This window comes from Corvus moneduloides, chromosome 5 (assembly GCF_009650955.1).
Source record: "Corvus moneduloides isolate bCorMon1 chromosome 5, bCorMon1.pri, whole genome shotgun sequence".
Taxonomy (NCBI): domain Eukaryota; kingdom Metazoa; phylum Chordata; class Aves; order Passeriformes; family Corvidae; genus Corvus; species Corvus moneduloides.
Window position 1 is genome coordinate 9,200,351 of NC_045480.1, and position 27,738 is coordinate 9,228,088.

The 27,738-nt window shown below is 38.4% G+C and overlaps 1 protein-coding gene across 1 annotated transcript; it reads right to left on the reverse strand.

The window, feature by feature from the left end:
- Window positions 1-4,603: 4,603 nt before the first annotated feature.
- NOP14 (NOP14 nucleolar protein) lies at window positions 4,604-27,584 on the reverse strand. The gene is made up of 18 exons (XM_032108751.1): window positions 27,110-27,584; window positions 25,682-25,816; window positions 24,754-24,895; window positions 24,090-24,235; window positions 23,531-23,668; window positions 22,220-22,342; window positions 20,951-21,082; window positions 19,506-19,794; window positions 18,108-18,238; window positions 17,813-17,898; window positions 16,054-16,189; window positions 14,047-14,148; window positions 13,116-13,269; window positions 8,362-8,521; window positions 7,383-7,530; window positions 6,351-6,469; window positions 5,252-5,407; window positions 4,604-4,905 (listed from the first exon to the last, which is right to left on the reverse strand). Exons 1-18 carry the CDS (start codon window positions 27,305-27,307, stop codon window positions 4,806-4,808), a joined length of 2,595 nt encoding a protein of 864 aa, XP_031964642.1. The 5' UTR covers window positions 27,308-27,584; the 3' UTR covers window positions 4,604-4,805.
- Between the last annotated feature and the right edge of the window lie 154 nt (window positions 27,585-27,738).

Consider the following 27,738-nt stretch of genomic DNA (forward strand, 5'->3'; position numbering starts at 1 on the left):
TTCAGAGGCAAACATCTGAAGTGCTCTTGACTAAGTATGAATAATCCTTTAATGTCCAAAAAAAATATATAGATGTATTCTTCTGGCTGCTAATCACTGTATATAACTGATCAGACACCATGTGAATTCAGATACTTTAAAAAAACCCCAATGAAACACCAAGAAAACCAGCTCTTCCTGTTGTTAAACCTACTGGCCCAAAGCTTTTGCAGTTCACTGAGCCCAGTTGTGTTACTGAAATCAACCATGTCATACAATCCTGCATGTAAACATATTACACTGTTTCTAGAACTAGATAGGTCATTACCCACTTCTTCCCAGTCCAAAACCTTGCATATCTGACAGATAATAACTTAAATTTCGTTTCTAGACTACATTTATTAACACTGGCCTTTTTCTTATATCGGTCTTGTTTTTTTACTGAAGTAACGCCTCATTTACTCTGGCTTTTACTTCCCTGCTCTATTGCTAATAAGCAATAGTGTTAGCCCTAATACCAATATTTTAAAGGATTTAATGCCATAGAGGATCTTCATCTTAGTCTTTTAGACTTGGCCAATGTTCAGACTGCATGAAGGATTTTAGTTTTCCACTCCAGACTTAATTAACTGAAGAAGAAAAAAACCCCAACTCCAACCTTCTCTCAACTCAAATCCTTACAAATAACAAGTCATTTTAACTAAGCAAGATGGCATAGTCAATACCTGTTTAGCTTAGGAGACAAACCTGGAAGACTGCAAGGAGCACATTCATAGAATGCTTTTGACCATCTGAATAAGTAATAATAAGTAACACCTCACAGTCTCAGAGTGATAATAAACCTGCCAAATATTCTATGTCAGAGCTTCTGTCTGACTTTCCCAAATGCCTAGAAGGCCCATGAAGAGGAAAGAAGTCCCACCAGTTCCTATGGCTGACACCAGCCTCTGCCCAGCAGAGCAGACGAAGTGGCCTTGCTGAGCTCAGGAGTAGCCTCAGTGCCTGCACACAGCAGAAAGCTGATGGCCAGAGGGGAAGCCTTACACAGACCAGGGACACACCATGGTAGATGGTAACTTCTGCAAGGAATGACTGAGAATATCAAACTGCTTACCAGCTTCCAACTGACAATCAAAAGACCAAACTGTTGAGGAGGCTTTTCATGCTGTTACAAAAAAGGTAATTTATGCAGTTTCTATCTGAACAGTTTTGTTCTCACCCTATTCTTTACAGTATTCATATTCAGGGTAGCTATTCTCTGGGACAGCTGATGTTGACAGATAAGCTACCTGAAATTAAAGGCAAAATGGTAATTTTCCTTTTTTGTGTGTGATGACTTGATTCTAGTTACAGAACAGTTTCTTTTTTTGGATAATTAAATACAGATTTACAATTGATAACTTATGTGTCAAAAGGCCCATTATGACAAGGGTTAAAAGAAACAGAGAGACAAGACAGTAACTGGTAAATGTGATGGTGTTCAAGAAGCTCTGAGAAAGGGTCTGCCAGCACTCAAGCATGTTCAAGCCCTCTGTAGTCCAAATGACCAGACCTTCCTATCACATCAGAGCAGCAACACTGCCCAACTACTGTGGTACTGAGCAATGACTAAACTGTCAAATCAGATTATTAAGCTAAGGCAGGACTACATAGTCTTGCTTTCCTACTCATGTAAAATACTATGTGTTAAGCATCAGTTAGTCTCAGAATACTAAATCTGACTTTAAACATTGACAATACAATTTGTAAAAGTGCATACAGTGATTTTCATTCAACAAGATTTCAAACAGAACGACTTTCAGTCTGGCATTCCAAAACAGTTGTGTAAGTCGATCAGCTGAGGTTTCCTCATCCTTCATCTTTGTTCATCAGCATCACAAGATATTCCTGTTCATTCTCTTGTCCCAGAAAATGTCCTGTCCCAAAAACATTCTCATTGTTTCTCTACCCTCTTTCTTTCTTACCTCCCTTACTGAGGAATAAAAAGCAGCTGCAAGTGGTATCAAAAATCAGGATCAAAGTGCCTCTGTCAGCCTCTCTGTGATTCTAATACCCTGCTGGATAAAACTTCTGAAGCTACTGCTAAAGTCAGATAAATAAGTAATAGTACTTATTAACAGTTTATTTGTGCTACATAGACTGTGACTAAAACTCCAAACTGAAAGTACGAATTTATAGCATGAAATAGGAAGTTAGCTCCTTCCTCATTACTTCACTCTCAAGTTTTTGACTTAAAAAGATTTTGCTTAAAAGAAAAAAATTCATGCTGTGCCAAATAGAAATAAAACAGGAGGTATACTAATCTTCTGAGATTCTTTTGAGGTTTCAGAAGATAACCTTTCCAAAATCAGCAAAGCTAACTGAAAATGAATTTATTTTTTAAAAGTGTGAATGGATTTCAAACATAGGAATCTTACTAATTTTTGCATGACACAAGTATCTTCCATACATGTACTTAGCATCCAGCCTATTTTAACACTTAATACAAGTGCTTTTGCAAACAAAAAAAAGCTGATGATAATCACGTATTACTTGCATTACTAGTCATACTGACAGTCAATAAAAACTTCTTCCTTCAATAAAGTGCTTTTCTCTTTTAAGAAACAAGACTTACCTAACGAAGACAGTTTTGTCATTAGAGACTAAATGTAAAGGCTGTGCTTCAACCTATCCCCTCCTAGTTTTAGTCCTGCTTCTGTTACAAGTTTAATTTGAAAAAAACCTCAAACCAACCAACAACAACAAAAAAAACCCAACCAAAAAAACCCACATCCCCAAAAAACCCCCCAAAAGCAAACACCAAACCAAAAACCCCAGAAAACAGAACAAAGAAAACATTCTAAGCCAGTCCAAAACAACCAAGCCTAATTGTTAAATCAGATTTACTGACAGTGTGTGAGCTCTTCTTCATGAACAGTAGGTAGAGCATTATTTCTGAGTTACCTATAGGCCAAAACACAGATCAGATATAGGAACAACATTTGAAAACAGAGGGAGCTTTAGGGGTTTGTTTTTGTAAAGAACCATTGCCATTAGTTCATTCTTAATACAGGTCTTATTTTATAGTTTGTCTTTCAGATTGAAATCGAAATGTTAATGTAAAAGGGAATTTTGTTTTCCTAACAGTTTTCGATGGAAACATTACAATTTTGTTCAATGCATAAAAACTATCACTAAATTTACCAAATAGGTAGTGAATACCTGAACAGAGGACCTAGTTCAGATTAGCACCCATCAGTAACTATGATGCTCTTTGTCTCATTGCAATGTTTTTTCCCCACTACAGTACAAAAAGAAAGCATTAGAAGTATTTATTAGCTCTGTTAGAAGAACAGATGTTTTTCAAAGTCATGCTGGGCAGTTATCAGTGATTAGACATACATGATAAATTAAGTGGAAGGAAAGTTATTACTGTTCCCTTATGTCAATTTTGACCATACTGAGGAATTCTAATTAATCACCCTAGATTATTAAGAACTTCAGAGCTGTGCTCCATTCAAAACTTACTGAAGAGATGAATGGATGTTCAGATTTAACAAAGGACTTCTACTTAAAAGTTGTTTCTATCACCCAATACACAATTTGGCATATTCTGATGCTACAGACTAATTAAAATGCTACTGTTTAAATTATACTACCATCATGAGAGCTGTCTGCAACTATTCAGTGTTAAAAAAAGATCATAGAATGTCCTACCAGGACCATCTCCATGTGCCCAAGAGTTTCTTGAACTCTGTGCTGTGACCACTTCCCTGGGGAGATGTTTCAGAGGAACATTTTCCTAATATCCAAACTAAGCTACCCCTGACACAACTTCAGGCCATTTCCTCAAGCCCTGTCACTGTCACCACAGATCAGTGTCTGTCCCTCCACCTTCCCTCACGAGGAAGTTACAACTGCACTGAGGTCTCCCCTTGGTCTCCTTCAGGCTGAACAGACCAACTGCCCTCAGCCACTCCTCACACAGCTTCCCCTCAAAGTCCTTCAGCATCTTTGTTGCCCTCCTTTGGATGCTCTCTTGTAGCTTTATATCCTACTCTTGAGGTGAGGCTGCCCCAGTGCAGGGCAGAGCAGGACAATCCCTCCCTTGCCTGGCTGGCGATGCTGTGCCTGATGCCCCGCGGGACAGGGATGTCTCTCCTGGCTGCCAGGGCACTGCAGGCTCATCTTCAACTTTCCATCAACCAGGACTCCCAGGTCCCTTTCCACAGTGCTGGTCTCCAGCCTCTCATTCCCCAGTCTGTCTGTACATCCAGCGTTGCCCCATCCCAGGTGCAGAATCCAGCACTTGTCCTTATTGAACTTCACACTGTTGGTGAATTTGTCAAGATCTCTCTGCAGGGCCTCTCTGCCTCTGAGGGAGTCAGCAGCTCCTCCCATTCAGTGTCTTCAGCGAAATCTACTTAGTATAGCTTCAAGTTCTGTGTCCAAGTCATTGATGAAGGTGTTGAAGGCCCTGAAATGGAACCCCACTAGTGACCTGTCACCAGTCTGATGTAACCAAAGGTTTGCTGTACAATGTTTGTGTGTGGGTGTAGGTCAAGTTAGGTGTGTGTGATCAGGTTTTAGACTAAGACTTCTGATTATTCAGCCAAATATTCTCATTAAAATAAAAAGAAGCATGCCACATACAAAAGTGTTATTTTTATTTTCCTTATGAAAAGTTGTGGATTTTCCTAATGAGCAGGTTCATTTTTTCGAACAGATCTGATGATGTTGTCTCCTCAAAAGGAATGCATGCAGCAAATGCAATTAAAATCTGTTCAAAAGCCATAAGACTGGGGTATTTGATATGGCAGTAGGTTTCCTGCTGCAGATAGTCCCAATTAACTCTGCCATTTTTTCCTTTTCATTGCTTTCCATTCACCTTCCTGTGTAGCAAGGCTACCAAGAAGCTCTTTCACTTTTCTTTTTCTGGCTGAATCTCTGTAAAACAATCAACATATAAAATATTTCAGTAAGATTATATTAGGGAAAATAAATATACTTAGAGAATAATTATTAATTCATAAGAAGTCCCACAATTCTTAAATTTCATCAACACACTGTTTAAATAAAAACATTTTGCATCCTCTTAAACTAGAGAAATGAAACCGCAAAGTTCAAAACACTTTAAATTATCTCTATTGAAAATGTTTGGTTTTCCTCAAATTGCTCCATTTTATTTAAGTTTAGTATGGTTGATCATTAATGGCAGTCTTGGCACACAGCAAAGAAACGAACACACAGCAGAACAACCCCCAAAGTGGTGCGGAAACAAAGGCTGCGTTACCTCTCCATGATTTCTGACAGCTGCATTCTAGCCAGAAATTGGTTATCTTTCCGAATCTCACGAATGGCTCCTTTAAGTTCACGTTTATGCCTCTGGATCAACTGCTTTCTTTCTTGCTCCTTCTTGCTGCCTGCCTGCTTTCTTCCAAACTCTAAGCTGAAATGAGAATGCATGTGTGAGCACAAAACACCTTAAACCCACCATTTTTTCATATTTATAAGGAGAGTTTTGTATAAAAATTAACTCAGTATTTTAATTCCTGCATATAATTAAATTGCAAAATAAGGAGCTGCCCAATGAACATACCAGAAAAACACTCACCAGACCTTCTAACTGCACATCATCAGCAGCCAATGACCACATTTCAATTCCCTGTATGCAGCCTGCACTTTGAACAGACTAAAAAAAGCTAGAGTAGAAGAATGGAATATATCTGGAGAAAGATGGAATCTCCCAATACATCTTAAATTTTTGCAGACCTTCTCAGTAGACGCATTTTACAGAAAAAGTCTGATCAGTTACTTGGGGATAAGTGTGTAAGGCAGAGAGCAAAGCTGACCTCTTCAATTACTAGAATAAATAAAGCCGACACTTTGTGCCCCTCTAGATAACCAGTATGGTTAAAAAGTCAGCAGCCGATATAAAGCAGATTTCCTGAATCAGAACACTGTTCTATGATCTGCAAAACTAAATTAGTGTTTTTCCTATCCATCTTTTTACCTTCATATATTTCATATACGTATGAGCTACTCATATTTGTTCTTCTGACTTGAGTGCCTGACAGAGCATTCAGTAAAGCACCTGAAAGGATAATAACCATCTAATCATCTTGAAATTTGTGAATTTACAATTTATTATATGGGCAAGAGTTGACCTCCAGTGCTATTTTTCCTACAGGATAATATGTGGTGTTAAAATTCCTCTTTCCTTTTTTCCTCTCGCGCGTACCACCCAACTAGCTGGCCCCTTGTGAATTATGTACAAAATCTAGCAGAAAAACAGCTCTGTTTTGTGTCATGCTTTCCAAATTCATTCTAGCTTGCTAAAAATCTTAAGGTTTAAATGCACCTTTCCTTTGCATCCAGTGTTCTTTACTTACACTTTCACAATTTTTGGAGTATACTGTTTCAATGGCACTGGCTTCTTTTTCTCACATATCAATGGGGTATAGTGTTTTACTTTGTTCTCCAGCTCTTTCAGAGCACTGTGATACCATTCCTGAAAATGCAAAACCAATTACAATTGTAAAAGCCTATCAAAACCACCATAAATCACAAGCTATTATAAACTGAATCAACTGTAATGTTCTCCCCATGTATTTTTTTCCTGGGTTAAGTCACAGCTACTCATTAGGACACTGCTAACACTGACATGCTGTAATCCAAGTTGGATAATTCTTAAAAGCTTTTGGAAGTCTATTAAAATGGTATCATGGACAATAAGGAAGGTTTGCTGGTAGTTTTACCTAACAGAAGAAGAATCCAGTTTAACTCAGACTCTTCCTTTCATGGTAATTTTAAGAATGATTGGAATTTTTTTATTTTGATGGGAAAAAACACAGGCAATTTAGCATCATCTACATAATACAATTTTGTTCTCTAAGGACATTTCATGATGCTTCTTCGAGGAAAAGACAGTTTTGCTACACTCAGAAGAGAGAGATTAAAAATTTTAATCTCATTGCTAGAAAATAAGCAACTGTCCTAGGTAAGGCACTGACCAGGTATATTTATGTTCATTTTATCTGTACAGTTTTAAGTTTTACCTCCCCAGTTTGGTACATCTATTTGTTTTACCAAGGTTTTACAGATTCACTATGAAAGTACAAGAGCAACCGGATGCCCAGATAACTCTTCTTATAAATGACGTCACTCCTGGAATGCTACATTATTACAAGCCAAGTGCTGTTGTGTTCATTTAGATGAGCAAGAAACAATACACAATGGAAAAATACCTTTTCTAAACATTCTCTGTTCTTTGTTTTTTCCACAGAAACATCAAAATGCCTTACCCTCAAAAAAAACTCACTAATGCTTACACTTGTGGTTTTTTGTTTATGCACAGATGAAGATCACAGAATTTATTAATAAAATAAACGTATTGGGTTATTCAAATCCCAAGGAATACATACCTGCATTTTTTCAGGATATTCATTCACTGGCACATGTTGTGTAAGGAGTATTCTGACAGGATGCATTATTTCATGGAATGATGGCAAGGACTCATAGAGAGCTGCACATTTTTTAATAAGGTCAAAACACAGGGCTAGACATGATAACCTGTTAATGCACAAACAAATTAACAATTTCACTTGCAAAACTGCAGTGGATTTTCAAATAAAATGAACTGAATTAATTAAATTTGGTCTGTTAGCAGAATCCATTAAGACTGCTTGGCAGAACCAGTTACAATTAGAAATAGTTGTTAATTCAGACTAAAACTTTCACTCCCCTAAGCAAATACCAAAAAAATTCCATCAGCAATGAATCATTATGCCAGTGCAGTGAACACAAGCCAATATTCTGTCTTTGCCACTTACGAGGAATAGGAAGTTTTTATACTGGTTCTAAAAGTGTTCTGCTACTGATTCTGAAGTTCTAAAATTTTGTTTAAAAAGAACTAGTAATTTTGGCTTTCGGGTCTCTTAGAACTTAACAAAAGGCTTACTTATGCCAGAAATAAAGTTATACCATAACACATGTGCAAGTTGAAAAATGAGGCTGAACATGGTTAGTGAATGTGTTCAATTACAGTCTTCCCTAATTTCATTGTTCTATTTATGTTACACTTTCTAACGTAGTGTTTGTATATAGATACAGTTATTTAAGTCTAAGGAGCTTGACAGTTTAAAGTACTGAGCACCTCCTCTGTCCCTACAGCAACCTCATCAGTTCAGAGCTGTACCAAAAAGGAATGGAAGGTCTGAGCACTCCAACAAGTGCTCTGCATAATGTTCTGGCAAAAGATTAGCACATGTTCTGTGCTACAGAGTAGCATCATAAAAACACAGCCGAACCATCCACAACTCTGATTTTTACTTCTAAAGAGCACTGTCACTGAGAGGACACAACAGATGTTTTGGTATTTTTTCCGTTCACACTTTTACATACCTGATATGATTTATCTCTGTTCTGCTGGTTTCCTTTAATCTAGTCACAATACTCAATGGCACATTTTGCTTCTCCCAACTTTCCAGATCCTCCTTATCACACACCAAAAGCAATTCTAAATTTTTCCCCACTGGTGTAAATGGATGGACTACAGTATAGCCTAAAAAACCAAGAACAAGAGTCATTAAACAAGATCAATTCTATGCATTCTTTCTGAAGAAAACCCGCCAACTCATTTTACATTTTTTATCATACTACCTTAAAAAATACTTCTATCAGTATCAAAGTTTTCTAAAACAACAGGAAACACTGGAGCATGGGGACATAGGTCAGTACTGTAGTCACACTGCCCAAGTCACAGAATCCAAATGCAGGGACTGGGAAAACCAAGTACTGCCCACTGCAGAAGGTCAGGCTTGAGACTAAGGAACCCAAATGTGCTCAAGTCCATGGGCCCTTAGGGATCTGAAGGTCCTGAGGGAACTGGCAAGATAAAGCTCCTAAACCACTTTCGTATTTTTAAAGTTGTAGCAGACTGCTGAAGTTCCCAGTGACCGGAAAAAGGAAAAACAACCCCCATTTTTAAAAAAGGGAAAGAGGCGAGATCCAGGGAACTACAGGCTGATCAGCCTCACCTCTGTGCCCAGCAATATCATGGAGCAGATCCTCCTGGAAACCATGACAAAACACATGCAAAAAACACAGAGATGCTTGGGGACAGTCAACACAGCTTCATTAAGGGCAAATTGTGCCTGACAGGTTTAGTAGCCTTCTATGACAGGATTACCGTGTCAGTGGATAAGGAAAGAGCAACTGATGTCACCTACCTGGATTTGTACAAAGCATTTAACACTGTCCTGCACAACATCCTGGTATCTAAACTGGAGAGGCATGGATTTGACAGGTGTATAACTCAGGAGGTAAGCAATTATCTGGATGGTCATACTCAGAATTGCGGCCAACCGTTTAATGTCCGGATGAAGATCAGTTATGAGTAGGGTCTGCCAGGGGGTCTGTCCTGGGACCTGTGTTATTGAACATCTTGGCTGGGGACACAGACAGTGAGAGTGCACCCTCAGCAAGCTTGCAGATGACACACCAAAGTGAGTGGTGATGCGGATACTCTAGAGGAACAGGGTGTCATCCAGAGGGACCTGGACAGGCTTCAGAGGTGGGACCATGTGAACCTCGTGAAGTTCAATAAGACAAGCTGTGAGGTCCTGCATCTGAGTTGGGGCAATCCCACACATGGATACAGACTGGGCAATATGAGTGGATTGAGAGCAGCTTTGCAGAGCACTCGGGGTATTGGTGGATGAAAAACTGAATTCTGAGCTGACAATGTGCCCTTGCAGCCCAGAAAGGCAATGCATCCTGGGCTGCGACAAAAGCAATGTGGGCAGCAGGTCAAGGGAGGGGATTCTTCTCCTCTATTTCACTATCATGAGATCCCACTTGAAGGAATGTGTTCAGCTCTGGGGCCCCCAGCAGAAGGACAGAGACCTGGCTTAAGAGCATCCAAAGGAGGGCCATGAAGATGACCAGAGAGCTGGAGCACTTCCCATACGAGGACAGGCTGAGGGAGCCACGGTTGTTCAGCCTAGAGAAGAGAAGGCCCTGGAGAGACCTTACAGCAGCCTTCCAGTATTTAAATGAGGCCTACAGGAAAGATGGGGAGGAACTCTTCACCAGAAAGCATAGTGATAAGATGAGGGGTAACAGTTTTAAACTGACAGAGGGTAGATTTACAGCAGATAAAAAGAAGAAACTCTTCACTATGAGAGTGGTGAGACATTGGAACAGGCTACCCAGAGCAGCTGCAGATGCCTCAGCCCCGAAAGTGTTCAAGACCAGGTTGGATGGGGCTTTGAGCAACTTGGTCTAGTGGAAGCTGTCCCTGCCCATGGCAGGGGGGTTAGAATTAGATGGTCTTTGAGGTCTCTTCCAACTCAAACCACTCTGTGCTTCTTTGATTCATTCTGTGGATGGGGAAAGTCAGGACATGTTAGGTACACGTTTGCCCTGTGGGAAAAAGGATGCACAGTTAAACTGCAGGTTTGCTCCAGGATGGAGCACTGGATATGCTTAAGAGGACAGGGCAGGCACAGGACTTTCCCATGGAGTCACAAGTAGACGGCTTTGACCAGAAGGTGGTCACGAAGCACAGTGAGCTGGAGCAGCCCACAGCTGCAGCCACGGAGCCTCTCCTGTGAGCTCACAGCAGGGGCCCTCAGACACACTGTAAAGTCTTCTCCCACTCCAGTTAAGGGATTTTAAAACAGGAAGAGCATGGAATGCAGAATATATACTGCAGCAGGGCATATGGGAAACACTAAAGAATCCCTATGCTTCTGATCACAAGCTGATCTGTGAAACTACTTATACAGCAACATGAAAGAAGCATCTGTGGAATTTCATGGCTAAGGGACAAAATAATTTGCATTCTCTGTGCTGGACATTGGGGGCTTTTCCCCCCTCTTTGTTTTCCTTATGTCCTGCAAGCTTGCAGTGGAATTTATTTCAAAACTTTTTCAAACTCTAAGTTCAGATTATTTACATGCTCTAGAGTCTGTGGCTCTTCACAGACAGGCCAGAAGACAGTGTATTTAAATAAAGGCTTTTAAGGTTTGGGACCCAAAGTTGTAAGAGATTATGACACACAGAGACTTATGCAAGATCAGGAACTAAGATATGTGAGTTTTATTATCTGATTTACTTGTGAGAGGATAGCAGATCTCATTAACAATTCCATTAGCTAAAGCTATCAACCATGAAAACTCCTTCCCACTCCCTCCACCTACAGCTTTTCTTTTGTAAGGTAATAGTTTTTACTCTAAATCAGACTGTATTTCAGTCTTTGATGAAGCTGTATTCCATATATCTTTCTTATGTGAGAAATTTATGGTTCAAGATCATAAAACTGAAACATTAAAAGTTTATTTGCTGACTCTACTCACTGTTAAACTTGAAACCCAAGAATTTTTTTGGTGTTATGATGCATTAACATTCCAGAGAGCATGTCTGCATGTCTGCCCATTTTAAAGTATTCTGTGTTGATAGCTTAACCACCACAATTACGAGCCATACTTCCACCACGAATATTTAAAAACACAACTGGATACCTTGGGAACTTCAAAACATCAACATTGTCTGGAAAGTTCTCAAAGAGAAGACTGTACCTCTAAGGTATCTTTTATTGAGCTTTTCCTCGCTGCTAACAGAAACCAACACCATGAAAATTTAACTAGTGCAAAATCATTAACAGAAATATGAAGAAATATTTTTTAAAAGTAACAATTGATCATTATTTACCACTAAATATTTTTAAAGTTTCTTATGTAATTTTGCAGAGTCCTGTATTTTAACTGTACCAAACCCCTCTGTAGATCAAATACTCCAAGAGAGTACACAAAGGAGAAAATACTTTAAGTACTACGTAACCCACCCACTCTATAACCTCTTCCCACCTCCTTCTAAGAGTTCAGCTGTTGGCGTTCTGAGAATCCAGGGCCGAGCTCTGATGCAGCCCAGCTGTGTAACCTTGGCTCACGCTTCAGAGGAAACTGCTAAGCTGCGAGAAGCAGCTGGGGAAAGGTCTGTAGAATACAGCCATGCCAGATAATAAAGGTGAAACTGCAGTGATAGGTTTGTTGAGAAAAGGGAGCAGGGGTGGCTCAAAAATTCAAAAGAAAAAAAACCACACCACTAGCATGGAAAGGCAAAAAAGTCCTCAAGAGAAAGGAAGGGAGCTGCCTACTGAAGATGTACTGGAATACTGACAGAAGCTAAACCTTCCTCACCAGACTGATGACTATTTAAAAAACAGACTCTTAAGGGTCTTATCAAGAGTGATGAGCACACTAATACACAGTCTGTAGTTCATTAAATCCCAGATATCTTGTGAGTTTATCAAATAATTGAATTTTTCACTTGGTAATATCCTGCCTGCAGAGTCTCTTCCTGCATGTTGTGCTCAGACAGAGATATTAACACATGAATTAGTTCCTATCCTCTGACAAAACTCCTCAAAAGAAAATTATTGTCACTGAACTGGTTAAAAAAAAAGCCCCAGAACAAGAATAACTTTAAAGACAAAAACTAATAAAAGAAAAAGAATTGAAGAGAGACTGGCAAATTTAAAAAAATTGCAAATAAAAAAAAAAAAATCCATAAACATAGATTACACTGAAAGGTAATTTTATTATCCCTCTTGTCTGTGGAAATTGTTAAGTTTACACAGTTATGTTATTAATCCTGCTTGTGGGGATAGCTGCCCTCTATTACACTACTACAAATCCATGTCAAATAAAAAGGAAAAATACCGACTCTGTGATTTATGTGTCTCATTTAGCTTGGTGACATGGCTGTTAGCTGAAGGGTATCCGCAGCATGAGCTGCTGCCTCACCGTGAAGTAAAGGGTACTCACCAGGAATCCATTAGGAACCCTGAATTTCAGAACACAGTCTGTTTAGAATGATGATATTGCAAAAATACTGCACTGAAGCCAACGTGACTTCATTTCCTTTAATAACTTCAGTCCTTTCCTTCCTGCCAACAACACTAGAGGATCTAGTTTGTAACAAGATGCCCAAGAATCAAGGTTGTGTTTGGCTAAACTACCAGATGATTTTGGCCTTTTGTTCAAAAACAATGAAACCAGTGTGAAATATTTGTATTTAAAAAATTTAAAAGATAAACCCCAATACTAAAACTGACTCTAAACTAAATACTCATTTACTCTAAACAAACTCACCCTGGGCCTGATTTTTGGGTAGAGAGATGTGAAGTACTCCAAGAAGGAAATTGATGAGTTCTGGTACAAATCTTCTGGAGAGAGATATATATTCCAGGAACAAACAGCATATAAATAACCCTTTAATAACATCTTGCAGTGTTGTAATGCGACACTAAAAGAAATAAAAAGAACAAAATATTCCTAATTAAAAGCCTATACATCACAAATACAGAATCTCCCAAAAAGATGAATTATTAACTACACTGAAAGCATTTGAAGCCTATAAAATTACACGCTTTGATCATTGATGAGAACCACACTGGCTTTCCCTGGTCCTCACTCAAGAGTATCTGCAGAACTGAGTAACAAGTTTATCAGAGCTCATTTAGCCACTAGAAGGTGCTAAACCACAAACAATAAATTCTTCAGAAATGAACCAGTGAAATAGAAAGCTCAGAGCAACTTGGCAGCAACAGAACAATTAACTCAAGACTTTCGAAACATATAAACAGATTAGGATAGAAAAATAAGGACATATTTTAACTCAATGCATTAGGTACATTTCCAAGGAAAACAAATACTGCCAATTTTTAAGTAAATAACCTCTCAAGTATGAAGAAATGCTTATATGGAAAAGAAACCACTAACAAATGACTTCAGATTGTCTTCAGTCTGTTCTGTTAGTCCCATGTAATTTACCATAGAAGGAATTCTTGTGTGACAACATGAAAAACTGAGGAGATACAATTTTGTGAGTTGGACTATACCCTGCAAGGGTGTTTTCCTCTTCACCCTTTCTTCCAATTACTATCTGCGGCTATGCCAAACACAAAGCTGCCTTTTCAAGTACATTTCCACCATATACATTAACGTTAACACACATATTTGGAGTCCTAGGAAGAGATAAGAAAGTGAAGTTATATACTGAGGTACAACATCACAGACATACCTTAGTAAGTAGCTGACTCATGTACATAAAAGCAGGTGTTACAACTGGGTGCCAGAAGTCAGAAGTTGGAAACAGCAGAGATATAATTTTCAAATAAATAAGCTGATTGCATATAAAAGAGAATAAGGCAAAATACAGTTAAGACATTATTCCCAGAATCTTGACTTTATACATATGTAACTTTCAAATGAATAACTGCCACACAGTAGTCAAAAATACTACAATATACATAATTTTGAGAAATCTGATATGATACATGACCTATTTATTGAAACAACTGTTTAAGTTAGATGAGAAAAGAGAGTATCCATTATGGGATATCCATTATAGGTAACATTGTGAGTGAGGCAGCTGAGAGAACAACTAAGAAGGAACTATGCCTCCCAACCCACCCCATTTACTCCATGAGAACACCTCACCCCCTTCAGCTCACCACAATCACATACTCTCACACCACAAGCACAGGAGCAGGGGGCCACACAGGACCTGTGACACCTTTCAACACCTGTGACACCTCAACACAGACAATGAAGTGACCAGAATCCTCCAGCACTGGCACACACCAACGAACAGCCAAAAAGAACTTTTCCATTCTCTTCTGCAAAGTGCTTTTGCAGCCACAAGAACTAAGCAGCCATTAGGTACCCTTTTACTGAAGGGGACTTGAGAGAGCTACAAGTGACCTGTCAAGACCATATGGAAGTTAAACATCAGTTGCAAGGTAATTATGAAAATTATTTACATGGATATTTCCACAGTAAAGCAGATGGAAGTAAAGTTTTATTGCTTCAGAGCTGTTCCTCTCTTTAAAGCTTCTATCACACATAAATACTCTCCTGAAGTGTTTTGGTTACTAAAGGCTCCGAATTTTAGGCTAAGGTAACAGTAAGTCTATGAAAAGCCAACCAAGACAACTGATCTATGGAATATTCATCAAACAAGTGCTTTGAGCATACAAAATGATATAATTTCACTCTAAAAGATAATGATGGCCTGCAACCTGGAAAAGTTCAGTGAAGGGAATGAGAGCCAAAAGTGTGACTGGTGTTATAAGGGTGACAGTAACAATTTAAATATAGAAGTTAAAAGCTCTCTACAATACATTTTCTGCAAAATCCCAAACATCCTGAATAGACTCTTCAAAAGAACTCAATATATCTTCGAAGCCTTCCAAACAAATCCTTCAGTCTATTTTCTTTCAATAGTCTAATTATTCCATGAGGCAGCAGCAATTCATCAAGCTGACAGAAAACAAGTAACTCCCTCTGAATTAGATTTATTGTTTGTCTTTGAAACTTCACTACAATTAAAAAATACTAATTTCCCATATGCTCCATTCTTGAATTCCCTAACAGACATTTACCTAGGCACTGTAAAAGCCATCTGTTCACATTTAGCACAGCCAGTGAAAATGGGATACTACTAATACAAGAAGGAAAGATAAAATTTTTCCAAGTCACTAATTCGGCCATTGTCATATGTAAAGTACTCAGAAATGATACATTTTTATATCCGTAAGAGTATTTTCTTGGTTCATTGTTTGGTTTTTTTTATCTTTTTTTTTTTAACCTAAGAGATATTGCAGAGATACTGGACTTCTGTGGAGCACTTTTTAAAAACATTTGCACTTAACACAATTAAAGAAATCACAACACCACTGATAACATCACTTCTTCCTAAAACAACCTCTTTAAATTTCATCAGGAAAACAGTGTTCGGCTGTGAAAACTCGAGGTGCAATTTTAATATATTTTCCCCTTATTAATTCCACAGACACACTTCTATTCTGAAGAATGTGTATTTGCATTGTTTGTTTGTTTCTTAGGAGTAGGGTTTTTTTGTTGTTGTGGGGGTTTTTGTTACAACTTATCTCCACAAAGGCAATTTAAAATACTGAAAAACCTAGAAAGTCATAGATGCTAATAATTCACTACATAATGTCATCTTGCACTTATCACCATTCTGTACTAATGCAAAGAGATTATCCCAGCAGTATGCATTTGTTACCGTGTCTAAACCTGGAAATGTTGCTCGGCCTTTGACTTCAATTACTTCTTCCACATCATGTGCAGCGTCTCGAAGGATAAACTTGATACTGTCACTGGCTGCCTCAGGAAACATCTGGCAAAGATTGTACAATGGCCTATTAACAAAAAATTTAAGTCATAATCAAGTTACACCACTGATGTTAATAAAAAAAATTATTTTTAAGCACTCATAGGAAGATTTCTTGTGTTCCATCTACATTGTAACAATAAAAATCTGTCTGCAACAAATGTTTCTTTTTTAGAATATAAATTATTATTGTAATACTTTAGTTTACAGAGACATGTATTTTTCATTAGGCCTTGTGAGAATCCTTGAGTTGTAGGTTTCTAAATCTCAAATAAAAAATAATTAAAAACTTTTAAATACACTTCCAAATAATTTGCTTTGGTATGACGTAACGTATCCTTCTGAATCTCCTAACTTTAGATATTACTGCACTGAAGTATGCTGGCTTGTACTAGACAGCTCACTCTTCTAAACACTCTTAGGCAATATTAAACAACATGTAAGGCAGCAACATGGTTAGCAAAATTATTACTGCAAACAAGAAAAAAACCCCAAACACAAGCTAGATCAGCTCCTGGCCTATGGTTAGTGCCTACAGGCATATGCAATCTGGAGCCTGTATCTGTTTGGTCTTCAGCATTTTCAGTGAAATATGTCTGTAGTGATATTAATAAATCCCAGTCCTAAAAGACAACTAAAACATATTTACCCTTTGGTACAAACCATGTGTGACAGTATCAATGGGTCAGAGCTCTTCCTGATGAATTCAACAGAGCAATGAATGCTAATGCTGCACGTAACAGATTTTTAAAAACTTAACTGACTTTAGCATGAAATAAAAAAATATATGCTGAAAACTACGTAAAAAAAACTCCGTAAAAGAAAGCTGTCTATCCTGCAAAGTCAAGACAGGAATCACAGGCTAATTTTGTTTGGAACGGACCTTTGGAGATCATCTGATGCAACCCCTTGCTCAAAGCATGGCTAACTTCAAAGCTGGATCAGGCTGCTCATAGCTTTGTTGAGTTCTGTGTATCTTCACAGCTTCTCTGGGAAGCTCATTTTAATGTTCAGTACCTTTTCGGAGAAGGTTTTTTTCTTTAAATCTAATTACAATTTCCCTTGCTGCAGCCCTTGCTCACTGACTCTTGTTCTTTGCTGTATATCTCTGAGACAAACTTGGCTCTCTTCTCACAGCCTAAGCGCCTGTCAGGTATTTGAAGACAACAATGCCAAACTGACAACTTCCTGCAAAGTGTTTAGTTGGAACTTCCGCATGAGCTTACTATAACACTTTTAATTCCATTTTCATCCAGCTCCCTGAGTGAATTCAAAGAACTAAAACCCATATGAAAACCAGAGATTACAACAGAAACTGCACAGGGTCATTGCAAAGTTTAAAATCCTTTATCAGCAGGCTAAACAACTTCCTACACAGAAGTTTCATGCGTATATGGTATTACTTGTCCACTACCCACAAAAAGCATTTTGCAGATCAAAAAATACATTCTGAGGTTTTGAAAATCTCTTGGTACAATTAATAGATCAAGTAACACATGAAACAAAGTTAAAACATTATAAAGCCTGAGTCACCAGCTGCCAACAAGTTCTACAGAATATTTGAAAGGAACACGCAGCTAAATGCTTTACTCTAGGTAGCTTTTCTTTTTAAATCCTGAAGGAGCAAAAGTCCTTAGGATTTAATACTTACAGGACCAGTTTGTCAATTGTTCTGAGTTCTGGTAAATCTAGAGTTGCTAACTCTCCAATATATTCCAAAAGGAAGCCAAACAATTTCTGCAAGAAGCATAATATGTCAAAATTACTAGGTTTTTCTTCATTGTACATATTCTTAAACCGTGATACAGACTTAGAAAATGAAGATTAGCATGTTAATTCTACCGTTATTCACAACACAGAAGCATGTATATTTATACTGCTCCCTGAATACTTACTAAAACTTAATCTGGAATTAAGAGTTACTTTAAACATAAACCAAAACATACTTCCAACTTTGCTTTGTTTCCGACTGCAAGGCTTGGATGATTGCATTTCTGAACTCTCTCCAGTATAATAAGCTGTTGTTCTATTGTTCTTCCAGCCAATAAAGACTTAAATGTCTCATAGGACTCAGGAACTAGAAAAAAAACCAAAAATTGACCAGAAAAAAATCTCAAACTTTACATCTTTAGTGTTTGTGCAACAAATTTCCAATCTGAAAATGCTATTGTTCAGAAAAAAAAAAACCATAGAGGTTTTAAATAATTCCCTTTTAAACTCTAATATCTATCAGCATATATGTAGCACCATATCTATGAACACAAGTCAGAAAAGAACATGTTTTTCAATGCTTAAAACTCAAGTCATCCTCTATTTACCACCTATGCCAAGCAGCACAACTGTGTTGACACAAAGCAGAATTAAACCTAAACACACATTCAACCAAAAATTTACCATAATACACTTAGGTCTGTGTTTAATTCACACCCAATTAGCTTTTGTATGAAGAACATTAAGAAAAGTAACCATATGGCCACTAATAGAAAATTATTTAAACCCCCCCCAAAAAACCAACAACCCTGGCACATATTTAGTTTTTTACAAAAGTCCACATGCCAGAAGACATTCTAACTAGTTGTGTTTTTTTGAAAATAATTGCTTTCAATTCAATAATAATTCAAGCAAATCCTGAATGCAATTTAAAAGGCTTTGTGTAATAAGTCATCTTCTTTTGGTGGAAAAACACAAGCACTTAAGGAAGTTGTTTGAAAGGTTGTTTAATCTTGCAACAGACACTTTTGTTAGAGAAATCTACACTAGGACAATAGTTAGATAAATTATGTGCTTAATATGAATGAATGTTTTGTGTACTATTTGAAACATGTCTCCTCCTTCGTGCTAGGCATGGATCCCAGACCAGTCAAACTTTGAGTGTCTCTATAATAATGCAATGTTACATCACAGGGATTAAACTTCAGAATCCTGCCTCTCCAAGCATCTTCTGACAATAATGTCAGTCCAAACACCAGAGAAACTGTAAGAATAGATCACAGAATACTGTTCTGGCTTCTCTTAGGTGAAACAGTATCACTTTGGATTGAATATGCCGGTTGCCTTCAGAAAGGAGCACAGGTATTTTTATTTTACTCCCCTGTATTTATCTTCCAATGCTGATGCTGCTCAGAGGGGCAGAAACTGCTCTGGGGTGAAACAGATCTGGTTTCTACTGCTCCAAGCATGACTAGGGCTGCTCACTAAGAACAGCAGTTACTGGCTACTCTTCGCATAGTAGAAGATAACTGTGAAGCAAAACTTCATTAATGAATGTACGACCTACAGGGCAGAGAAAGTGATTGGTTGAACCCCCTGACACCAAGTGATCTCTGGATCCATCCTTTGCTTACCAGCAAATGTATAGGGAAGCTCTGATTTGGCAGCTTCTCTCTTTGGATCTAATTTCTCCACATTCGGTGATTCATTTTCACTTCCTTTGTGGTTTTGCTCTTCTTTATTCCCTGCAGCTTCTTCTTCACTCTCAAGATCAGATTCAAGATCACAGTGGCTATCTGCAGCATCATCCTCCTCATCTTCACTTGCAGATTCTTCCTGACTTTCTTCTTCATTCTCCTTATCTTCTTCCTCTCCTTCCTCCTCTTCTTTCTCCTCCTCATTTTCAATATTAATTTTTCCATCCTGTCCATGAGAAAACAAGCCAGTTTGTGATAGTACCTCACCACAATCACCATGCAAAGCTGTCTTAAATATGCATGAAGAGAATTTGAGCCTTGCTACCCTGACCAGGCAGTGAAGGCCAATAGTGCCAGTCAAGAAGGGATATTAGGGAGAGAACATACATGTAGATATAAAAAAGCAGGGTATTTTCAAGGGGCTGTAAGAAACTGGAAGAAGAAAAGATAGTATATGAGGACTAAAAGAAACCACACAGAAGAAAAACTAATAGATGATATGAAAATTTCAACATCACTTACAGAAACACTCTTGGTTAAAAAATATATTCCTTCTGTGTGTTAAAATAGCATATCAGATAAATATTTGGTCCCATCCTGATTTCATTAATCATCAGTTTAAATTCACATTCACAATTGGTATTCTCCCCTTCAAGGAGAACAGCAGTTCCCTTGTTACTTGTGTATGAGAGGAGAGAATCAGTACACATGTGCATCACAGTCAGGGTGACTCATAACATCAGCTTTAAGGTTATGTGGCTCTGACACCTTAATCAAAGCTATTTCAGAGTGGAAGTGTTCTTTTAGAAATCTACTCATCTTTAGACTGAAATTTGGTGGAGGCTATATCAAATACAGTGAAAATTAAAAAAAAAAAAATAACCAGAAGGGCTAAAGAGCCTCCTCTTCAACCCAGTAGGCCAGTGGCAGAGAAGGCTACTCTAATAGCAGGAATAGAGCCAGTTGATTGAAGGAAACAACTACTTACTTGACACATGTAAGACCATATATAACACAGCATTCAGTTTTGGGCCTTCAAATACAATAAAGGTATTGATAAACTGCAGCAAGTTCAGCAGAAAGCCACCAAGACTACTGGGGTCTAGGGCACCTGCTCTGTGAGGAGAGGCAGACCTGGGCTTAATTCAGCCTGGATATTAAAAAACCTCTTCACAGTAAGGGCAGTCAGTGCTCATCTCTCTGAGAGAGCCTCCATTCTAGGAGACTTTCCAACAACAGACTGTTTCTGAGAACACTTGCAATTTCATAGTGGACCCTGCTCCGAGCAGGAGGTTGGACTAAATGTCTCCACAGAGTTCACCTGCCAACTGTTTTTCCTAATCTTTACAGACCTCTGAAAATTCAGAAATTTTAAACCTTACCTTGTAAGACAATAAACGTCTGTCATCCTTATCCAGGATAAAGCCATCAGCTAGATCATCAGCTGACATGTGGCTGGGTCTCTTTTTATTTGCCTGTTCATCTATTCCACGCATTCGACGTAATCGATCTGCCTGTTTCACAAGAAATACCACACACAGATAAGAGATATCTAGAGCAATCAGGTGACACCAAAATGGAAGATCTCTCAAATGCTACAGCTAGGAAAACCCAAGAAAAAACCAGTTAATTTGGATTACTCATAAAGTTGCTGAAAAGAAAAAAAACCAGCAACTTGAGAAATTATGGGCAAAAGCTGACAATACCTTATTTTTTTGTAGGGAGTACAATCTGATAAGAGCACACAGTCAATTGGATTAGCTTATTTAAAAGGCTTGAAAATTCAGTTAACCAGAAGCATTGTGTTCTCTTATTTTAAAATTTAATCTCTTTTGCTTAAGGACATCATTACTAGAAAATAAAAGCTTCTAAAATGTTTCAGGATTCTGCAGTGCTTATCTGTTTCCCGTGTGTGTAACAAGCTTGTAGTGAACACAACAATATCCTAAGATTTTTGGGATATAGACTGAGCATCAAACAAGATGGTAAGAGCAGAAAAGAAAAAATCTCTCTCTGTTCTGCTATTAGATACTGAGCTGCTCTGATGTAATCTCAAGGTACTGAATTCCCTACAGTCTTAAATGTGTTCCTAGAATACCAAAACAAAAATGAAAAAAAAAAAAAAAAAAAAAAGTGAAACATTTACTGAATTATTCAATCTTCCCATAAGACTCAGAGCTCCATGTAACAGAAGTAGCATGCAACATTACCCAAGACAATCTATTCCTCTGCAAAGCAAAGCTATATACATGCTACAACTGGAAGGCTCTTGCAGTATCAGAAGAAAACAATAATAGACTTGCCCAGTGTATTAATTCAACTGCTGTGCAACATGATACTCCACTAACTTAGAAGCAACTCTCAACTCTGAATAATTTAAAACATTTAAAGGCAAATCAAAGTAACATCACATTTTTATTGAAGGAAGATTGACTCATTTCATAAAACTCCACAGGCCCATACTAGGCCTACAGGTTTTTTTTGTTGTTGTTTTAATATCAGATTACAAACACAAACAGAAGATTTCCTGAATTCACCCTCTGATGAATTGCAGTTTAGTACAGCCACTTACAATCTAAGGTCAAGCAATGAATATAAGCAGTCACTCCCAAAAGACAGGCCCCAAACAATTACAGCCATAAATGGTATACCTCGAGCTTCTGGAGTCGCGCCTGCTCTTCTTTGGCCAATTCTTCTTCTGTCTTCAGCCTTTCTGAAGGTTTTGCTTTCATCTCAAATCCAAGTTCTCGAACAATCATATCGTATTCATCAGGCTAAAGAAATATTTATGCAATTGTTTATTATCTTAAGTTTCATTATTCTGTTTTGCAGCCATCCCTCTGCCAGACTAACAGCTACGAAATCAGACTGTTAAGATAAAAGACTGCTTCCAAAACAAGCTGTGAGAACACTCAACTCAGAATTAAGACAAGGAATGGTAAGAATAGTTGAAGAGAAATTCTTCTGGAATTTCCCCCTTCCTTACTTTAAGTTACTCACAACTGAAAAACCTAAAAAGAGTATCTTAAATAATAACTGGCTTACTTATTCCTTAAAAAAACTTTAAAATATTGTTTATTAACAAAACACAGCTAGAATTAATAAATTAATAGCTTTATAATTTACATTTCAATTTACACTGTCACATGAGATAAGCCTTTGCTAGTTCCATTACATAGAAGCCTAGCTTAAAGAAAATAAACAGGGATGCTGATATTCAATGAGCCTCAGCATGCCATGAAACAACTTAAACCCAAAAATCAATACACCAAAATACGAACTCTTGGTCCAGTATCTTCTGTTGTACTTTGAGATCAGTTTTAATGCAAGACTGAACTAATTAACTGATGTTATAAAAACTGGATTCTACTGCAAAACAATAAACGGAAATTGACAATATTCTGCAAGATAATACATGTTTCTAGAAGAAAAAGAAAAAAGCTCAATACAATAGCTATTCTTAGATTTAAAGTATAGAATACAAATGATAAAAAAAGCATGAGACCTTAAGATATCCATTCAAAAGTAAATTATTTTCATTCTGTCTTTGAAAGGGGCAGAACCCAATTTCAACAAGGAAATGCCTGTTGTCAAGTACAAGTTGTTTTATCCAATGAACACTCCAAAGGCACTCAAAATAAGTCAGTGTTCCCAACTACTTTAATTCTTCAAAAAAATGTATTTGTCCTACAAATAAGCTGCAAGGGTGTTGTTCAGCCTGAAACCTTCCTCTCACTTGATAACTAAAGAAAAGCAATAACTAATTCAAATCAGAGAAATCATACAAAACCCTATATTCCTCCAACTAATAGGAGTGTCCTAAAATTGTAGCACTCCTTCAATGTAAATAGTAAGTAACATTTTGTTTTATGAAGTGATGAACTTGGCCTTATACTTCAGCCACTACAAGTCAAAACTATAAGTTACTAGAACCAAGGAAATTAGTCTAGTCAAAACCTTACCTTGGGTTTTTCTATGTCTTTGTCCTTTCTCTCTGACTTTGGGGTTTTGCGGGCAATAAGGGTTTGGATTTCCTTCCAGTCTTTGTCAAGTTTTTCTGTCAGTTCTAAGGCACTTTCTCTCCGAGTCTGCCTCTCTTGCTAGAAAAATAAAACAAAAACAAATGTAGCAGTTATGTTCAGATGGACATGACATAGCATTTACAACATAAATGCAAAATGCTGTCTAACAAATTAATAATTTCAAATATTTAACATTTTGAAGCTGTAAACATTCTTTGTGGAAGAAGCAGTATAGAGCTATGCTGAATGGTACAAGGGTTGTATACAGAAAACAAGTTAGTTGTGAACAGAAGGGGAGATTTGGGGATACAAAAGAATGGCAGATATACAAATTATATCTAAAATGCCTACAAAGTAGACTTTATTCAAGGAGCTTGTACTCTTCTCTTACACAGCTTCCTCCTTTGTTTTCTATGCCACTATTGTTCTATTCTACAAATACAGGAATGGTGACAGCTTCTTAATCACACTCACTTATACTTCATGGCTAAAAACTCACCTTTTCTTGTTTAGATTTGGCTATCATCTCTTCTATGAGTTCTTTCCTAGACTTAGGTTTTTCCTCTTCTTCCTCTTGCTGCTCGCTTGATACTTTTTTACGAAGGAGACCTCCACCCCCTCCAAAGTGAGCCGCAGTTAATTCAGCTAGCAAAAAAAAGTAGAATGTGAATCTTTCAAATCCACACATGACTGCAAGAGTGCTGCTGCTGGGACAGTATCTCCCTACTCTTTGAGAATGGGAGCAATTTTAACTATTGAACCCATCATGCATTATTCCCATCCCTATAGGAACGGAAAAGAGATTATGTTAGACACATAATTTACACTGACAAATACTTGGTATGAGATAGGAACACATTTTTTTCCAAGAAAGCAATCAGAAAACTCACACTTCAGATTCTGGCCAAAGGGCTCAAAATCCAGGTACATGTTTATGCTAAAAAGCTCACAGAGTAAAGAAGCTTGCCAGTAGTACATCCAACTTAACCCCTGCTAAAATCCAGAGAGCTGGTCTGTGTGTAGCTAAGAAGCAATCCAATCTGGTTTAAACATTCTAACCAGATACATGATATTCTTTCTCACTGAGAGACAGTACTGACCAAATGATGTACACATTTACCAGTAATAAAACCAGCAGTGGGACAGCAGCTGACACTTCTTACCTGACAGTGCTCCTCCTTCTTCTGTGTCACTGTCACTATCAACAATATCATTTAGTTTTTCAATTTCTGCCAAAGATTGGCCATAGTGAGTCAATTCCTCATCTTCATTAAGATTATAGATATTCTTCTTTCCATAATTTTGCTAAGAACAGTAAAACAAACCAATGAAACATCAAAAGATCTTTAGTTCCCAGGCAACAAATCAACACAGCCCTTAGTTTTAGTCCTAGCTGAGGAGATTCTCATTCCAGTGTTTTGCTGGAACTCAACACTGGAATAAGAGCACTGCCAGACCAGTATTTTCATTCAAATACATTAAATGTTAAGTGAGTCTCTTATACTAATGTACAAGCGGACTAACTCAGGAAACCTAGGGAAGCTTAAGTTTTATCAGTAACAGCAATTTTTAATTACTGCATTTCAGGCCTAATGAAACAGACTTCAACCTACAAAAATTGCACTACTCGATTCTGGAGATTGAGTATGTTGAGGCAGAAAGGATAGTACTGCACATTGAATTCACAGTACAGAATGACAGCAAGTTACAGAGTTCTTCTACCCAGCTACTGAATATAGTTGATGGTGACTGCCTTTTCCTAATTTAGATCCTAAATCAAAGCATTCAAAGAAAACCAAGTAATCAATGAATCTCCTTGTAACTAGCTTCCTTGCATGTCAGTGCTCAAAGAAATCTCTGCTTCAAAAAGTTATCTTGCAAAACCAAAACCATTCAACGAAAAGATTTCTATTTCCACAAAAAAATTCCTTTTCCGTAAGTTCCAAACATATAAAATCAAAACCAAAGCACTACCCTGCAAAACCCTTCTATTAAGGGGGCACTTCCAACTTAAAAATTCAAGTGTGTGTTGCAGTTTTCTGTTTGGCTTTGTTTTGTTTGTTGGCTTTTTTTTTTTTTGAAATCATTTACCTGTCTTTCCAGAGTGAATCGTCTGATCATCTTTTCCTCGGGAGTTATCTTGGTGTTATATTCACCAAAACGTTTATCTTTAAACACATTTGTCTTTTCTCTTTCTTTATACTCTTTCAGTAATGTTTGATTGCGCTAGAAGGAAAAAGACAAAAGGAGATAAAATTAAAAGAACAGAGAGTAGCTGCTTTCAAAGTCGAGGTAAAAAAGGCTCTATGGTATCCTGTCAACATAATAATCTTTATATTGCCATTGTATCATAAATAATAATTTACCAGAATGCAATGAAAGAGAAGGCAAAATTAACATGAAAAAAAGATGGGAAGCTCATACAACAACGTTCAGGTTCATTAAGTTCTCTTATAAGCTCCCATGCGAAGATAAATGCTCCGCTGTATCTCACCTTTATTTTATCACATACAAAAGCTATGCATTTCCACTGAAGAACTCTGGTATGTCTGAAGCTTAGTAAACTAACATATTAAAGAAAGCAAAAAAAGCCTATCTCTTTGCTTTTGCTGCACTTGCCCTTCCAGTAAGAGCTTTAAATTCTGTTCAACAACAGCACATATGTAATGTGCCAGAGAGAATCTCAGGGACATACTTTCAAATTACACTTTTTCAGCTTTAACTTAATCTACAGAGGTTTTAACTTCTTTGTTGGTTTGTCTGAAGTGACAGACCACTAAAAAGTCCAGCATTTCACCCAAGTATAATGTAGTTTGCTGGAATCCCAGATGCATAGTATGACACACTCTCCGTTATACATTACAGATTTTGGCCAGGTAGCTACTGATGGCAGTAGAGAAAGAAAAAGAGGCATTTTGAAAATGGTACAAGGATTGAAGATAAAAAAATTACTCTTCTTAAGTTGTATGGTCATTCTTATGGTGCAGGGGACAGATCATTACATCCCAACATACTTCTACAACACGACTATTTAACCAGTGTGCAAAAAGTCACCTGCATTTGTTTTCCAGATCAACAGCAGTTTCTTTTTAGCTACACATTTCTCACTGCATCCCGACCTTAGTGCCGTTTCAATTTTTCACTATTACACCAACGTTACAACATTATCAAGAAGCTTAATATCCTGTGATGACCAGAACCGACCGGTGTCACGAACACTAACTCTGGTCCAGTGCTTACTCGCCGACAACACGTGCCATTGCATTCTAGACCCGGGTAACTTAAGAAGAGAACCATTCCCACACAGGCAATAAGGAACACCTGTGCTCCTGAACCCTGTGGGTTGCACTGGCCGGAGCCATTCCGAGCTCTCCATCACCACCTGAGCACTGAGGGGTGACCGGCCACTCCTGTGCGCAACAGAAGGCGTCGCTTATTTCACCGGAGAGGGCTCCAGCCTTATCATCTCCCCACATCCACTGATGCCCTCCTTCCTCCCTACTCTGGATGTTTTCTTACCTTCTTGATGGCCTTGGACCGTGAGACACCAGGCAGCCCCACATCATTTTTGGTCTTCCTCCCCAGGATGTCAAACTTCTGCCTGTTGACTTTCACCTCAAAGGGGTTGCTCTTGACCACGGCCATCGCCGACTTCACGGGGCCCTTTGCTGTGGAGGGCACTGACACCTTCCTCTTCCGTTTCGCCGCCTTCCCCATCTCTGCTCCGGCTGCCGGGGGGGACGCGGTGGGGAGGCAGCGGCTCAGCCCTCAGTGTGCAGGGCCAAGACTGGGGGTGCGAACGGGGCGAGCAAAATGGCGCCCAGGGGGGCGCAAAACCTCCCCGAAGTGCCCCTTGGCCTGACCCTTGCCCTCCGACACAGCTCCGTGAGAGCCGGAGGGGCGTGGAGCGCAGGACAGAGCGCAGAAGAGGACGGAGAAGAAGGAGGAAAGAGCAGCGCGACGCCAACGCGCCCCTGAACCCGCCGTACCCAGCACTACCACATGCGCACCGGCAACCCGGCACCTCTCGCGAGAGCTTAGCCCAAGTACCGCGATATTTACCGCTCTTCTCCCCGCCCGCTTTGGGACGAGGCTGGGGAAGGTTTGATACACTACATATCCCAGCAGGCTCACCGGACATCGCGTGC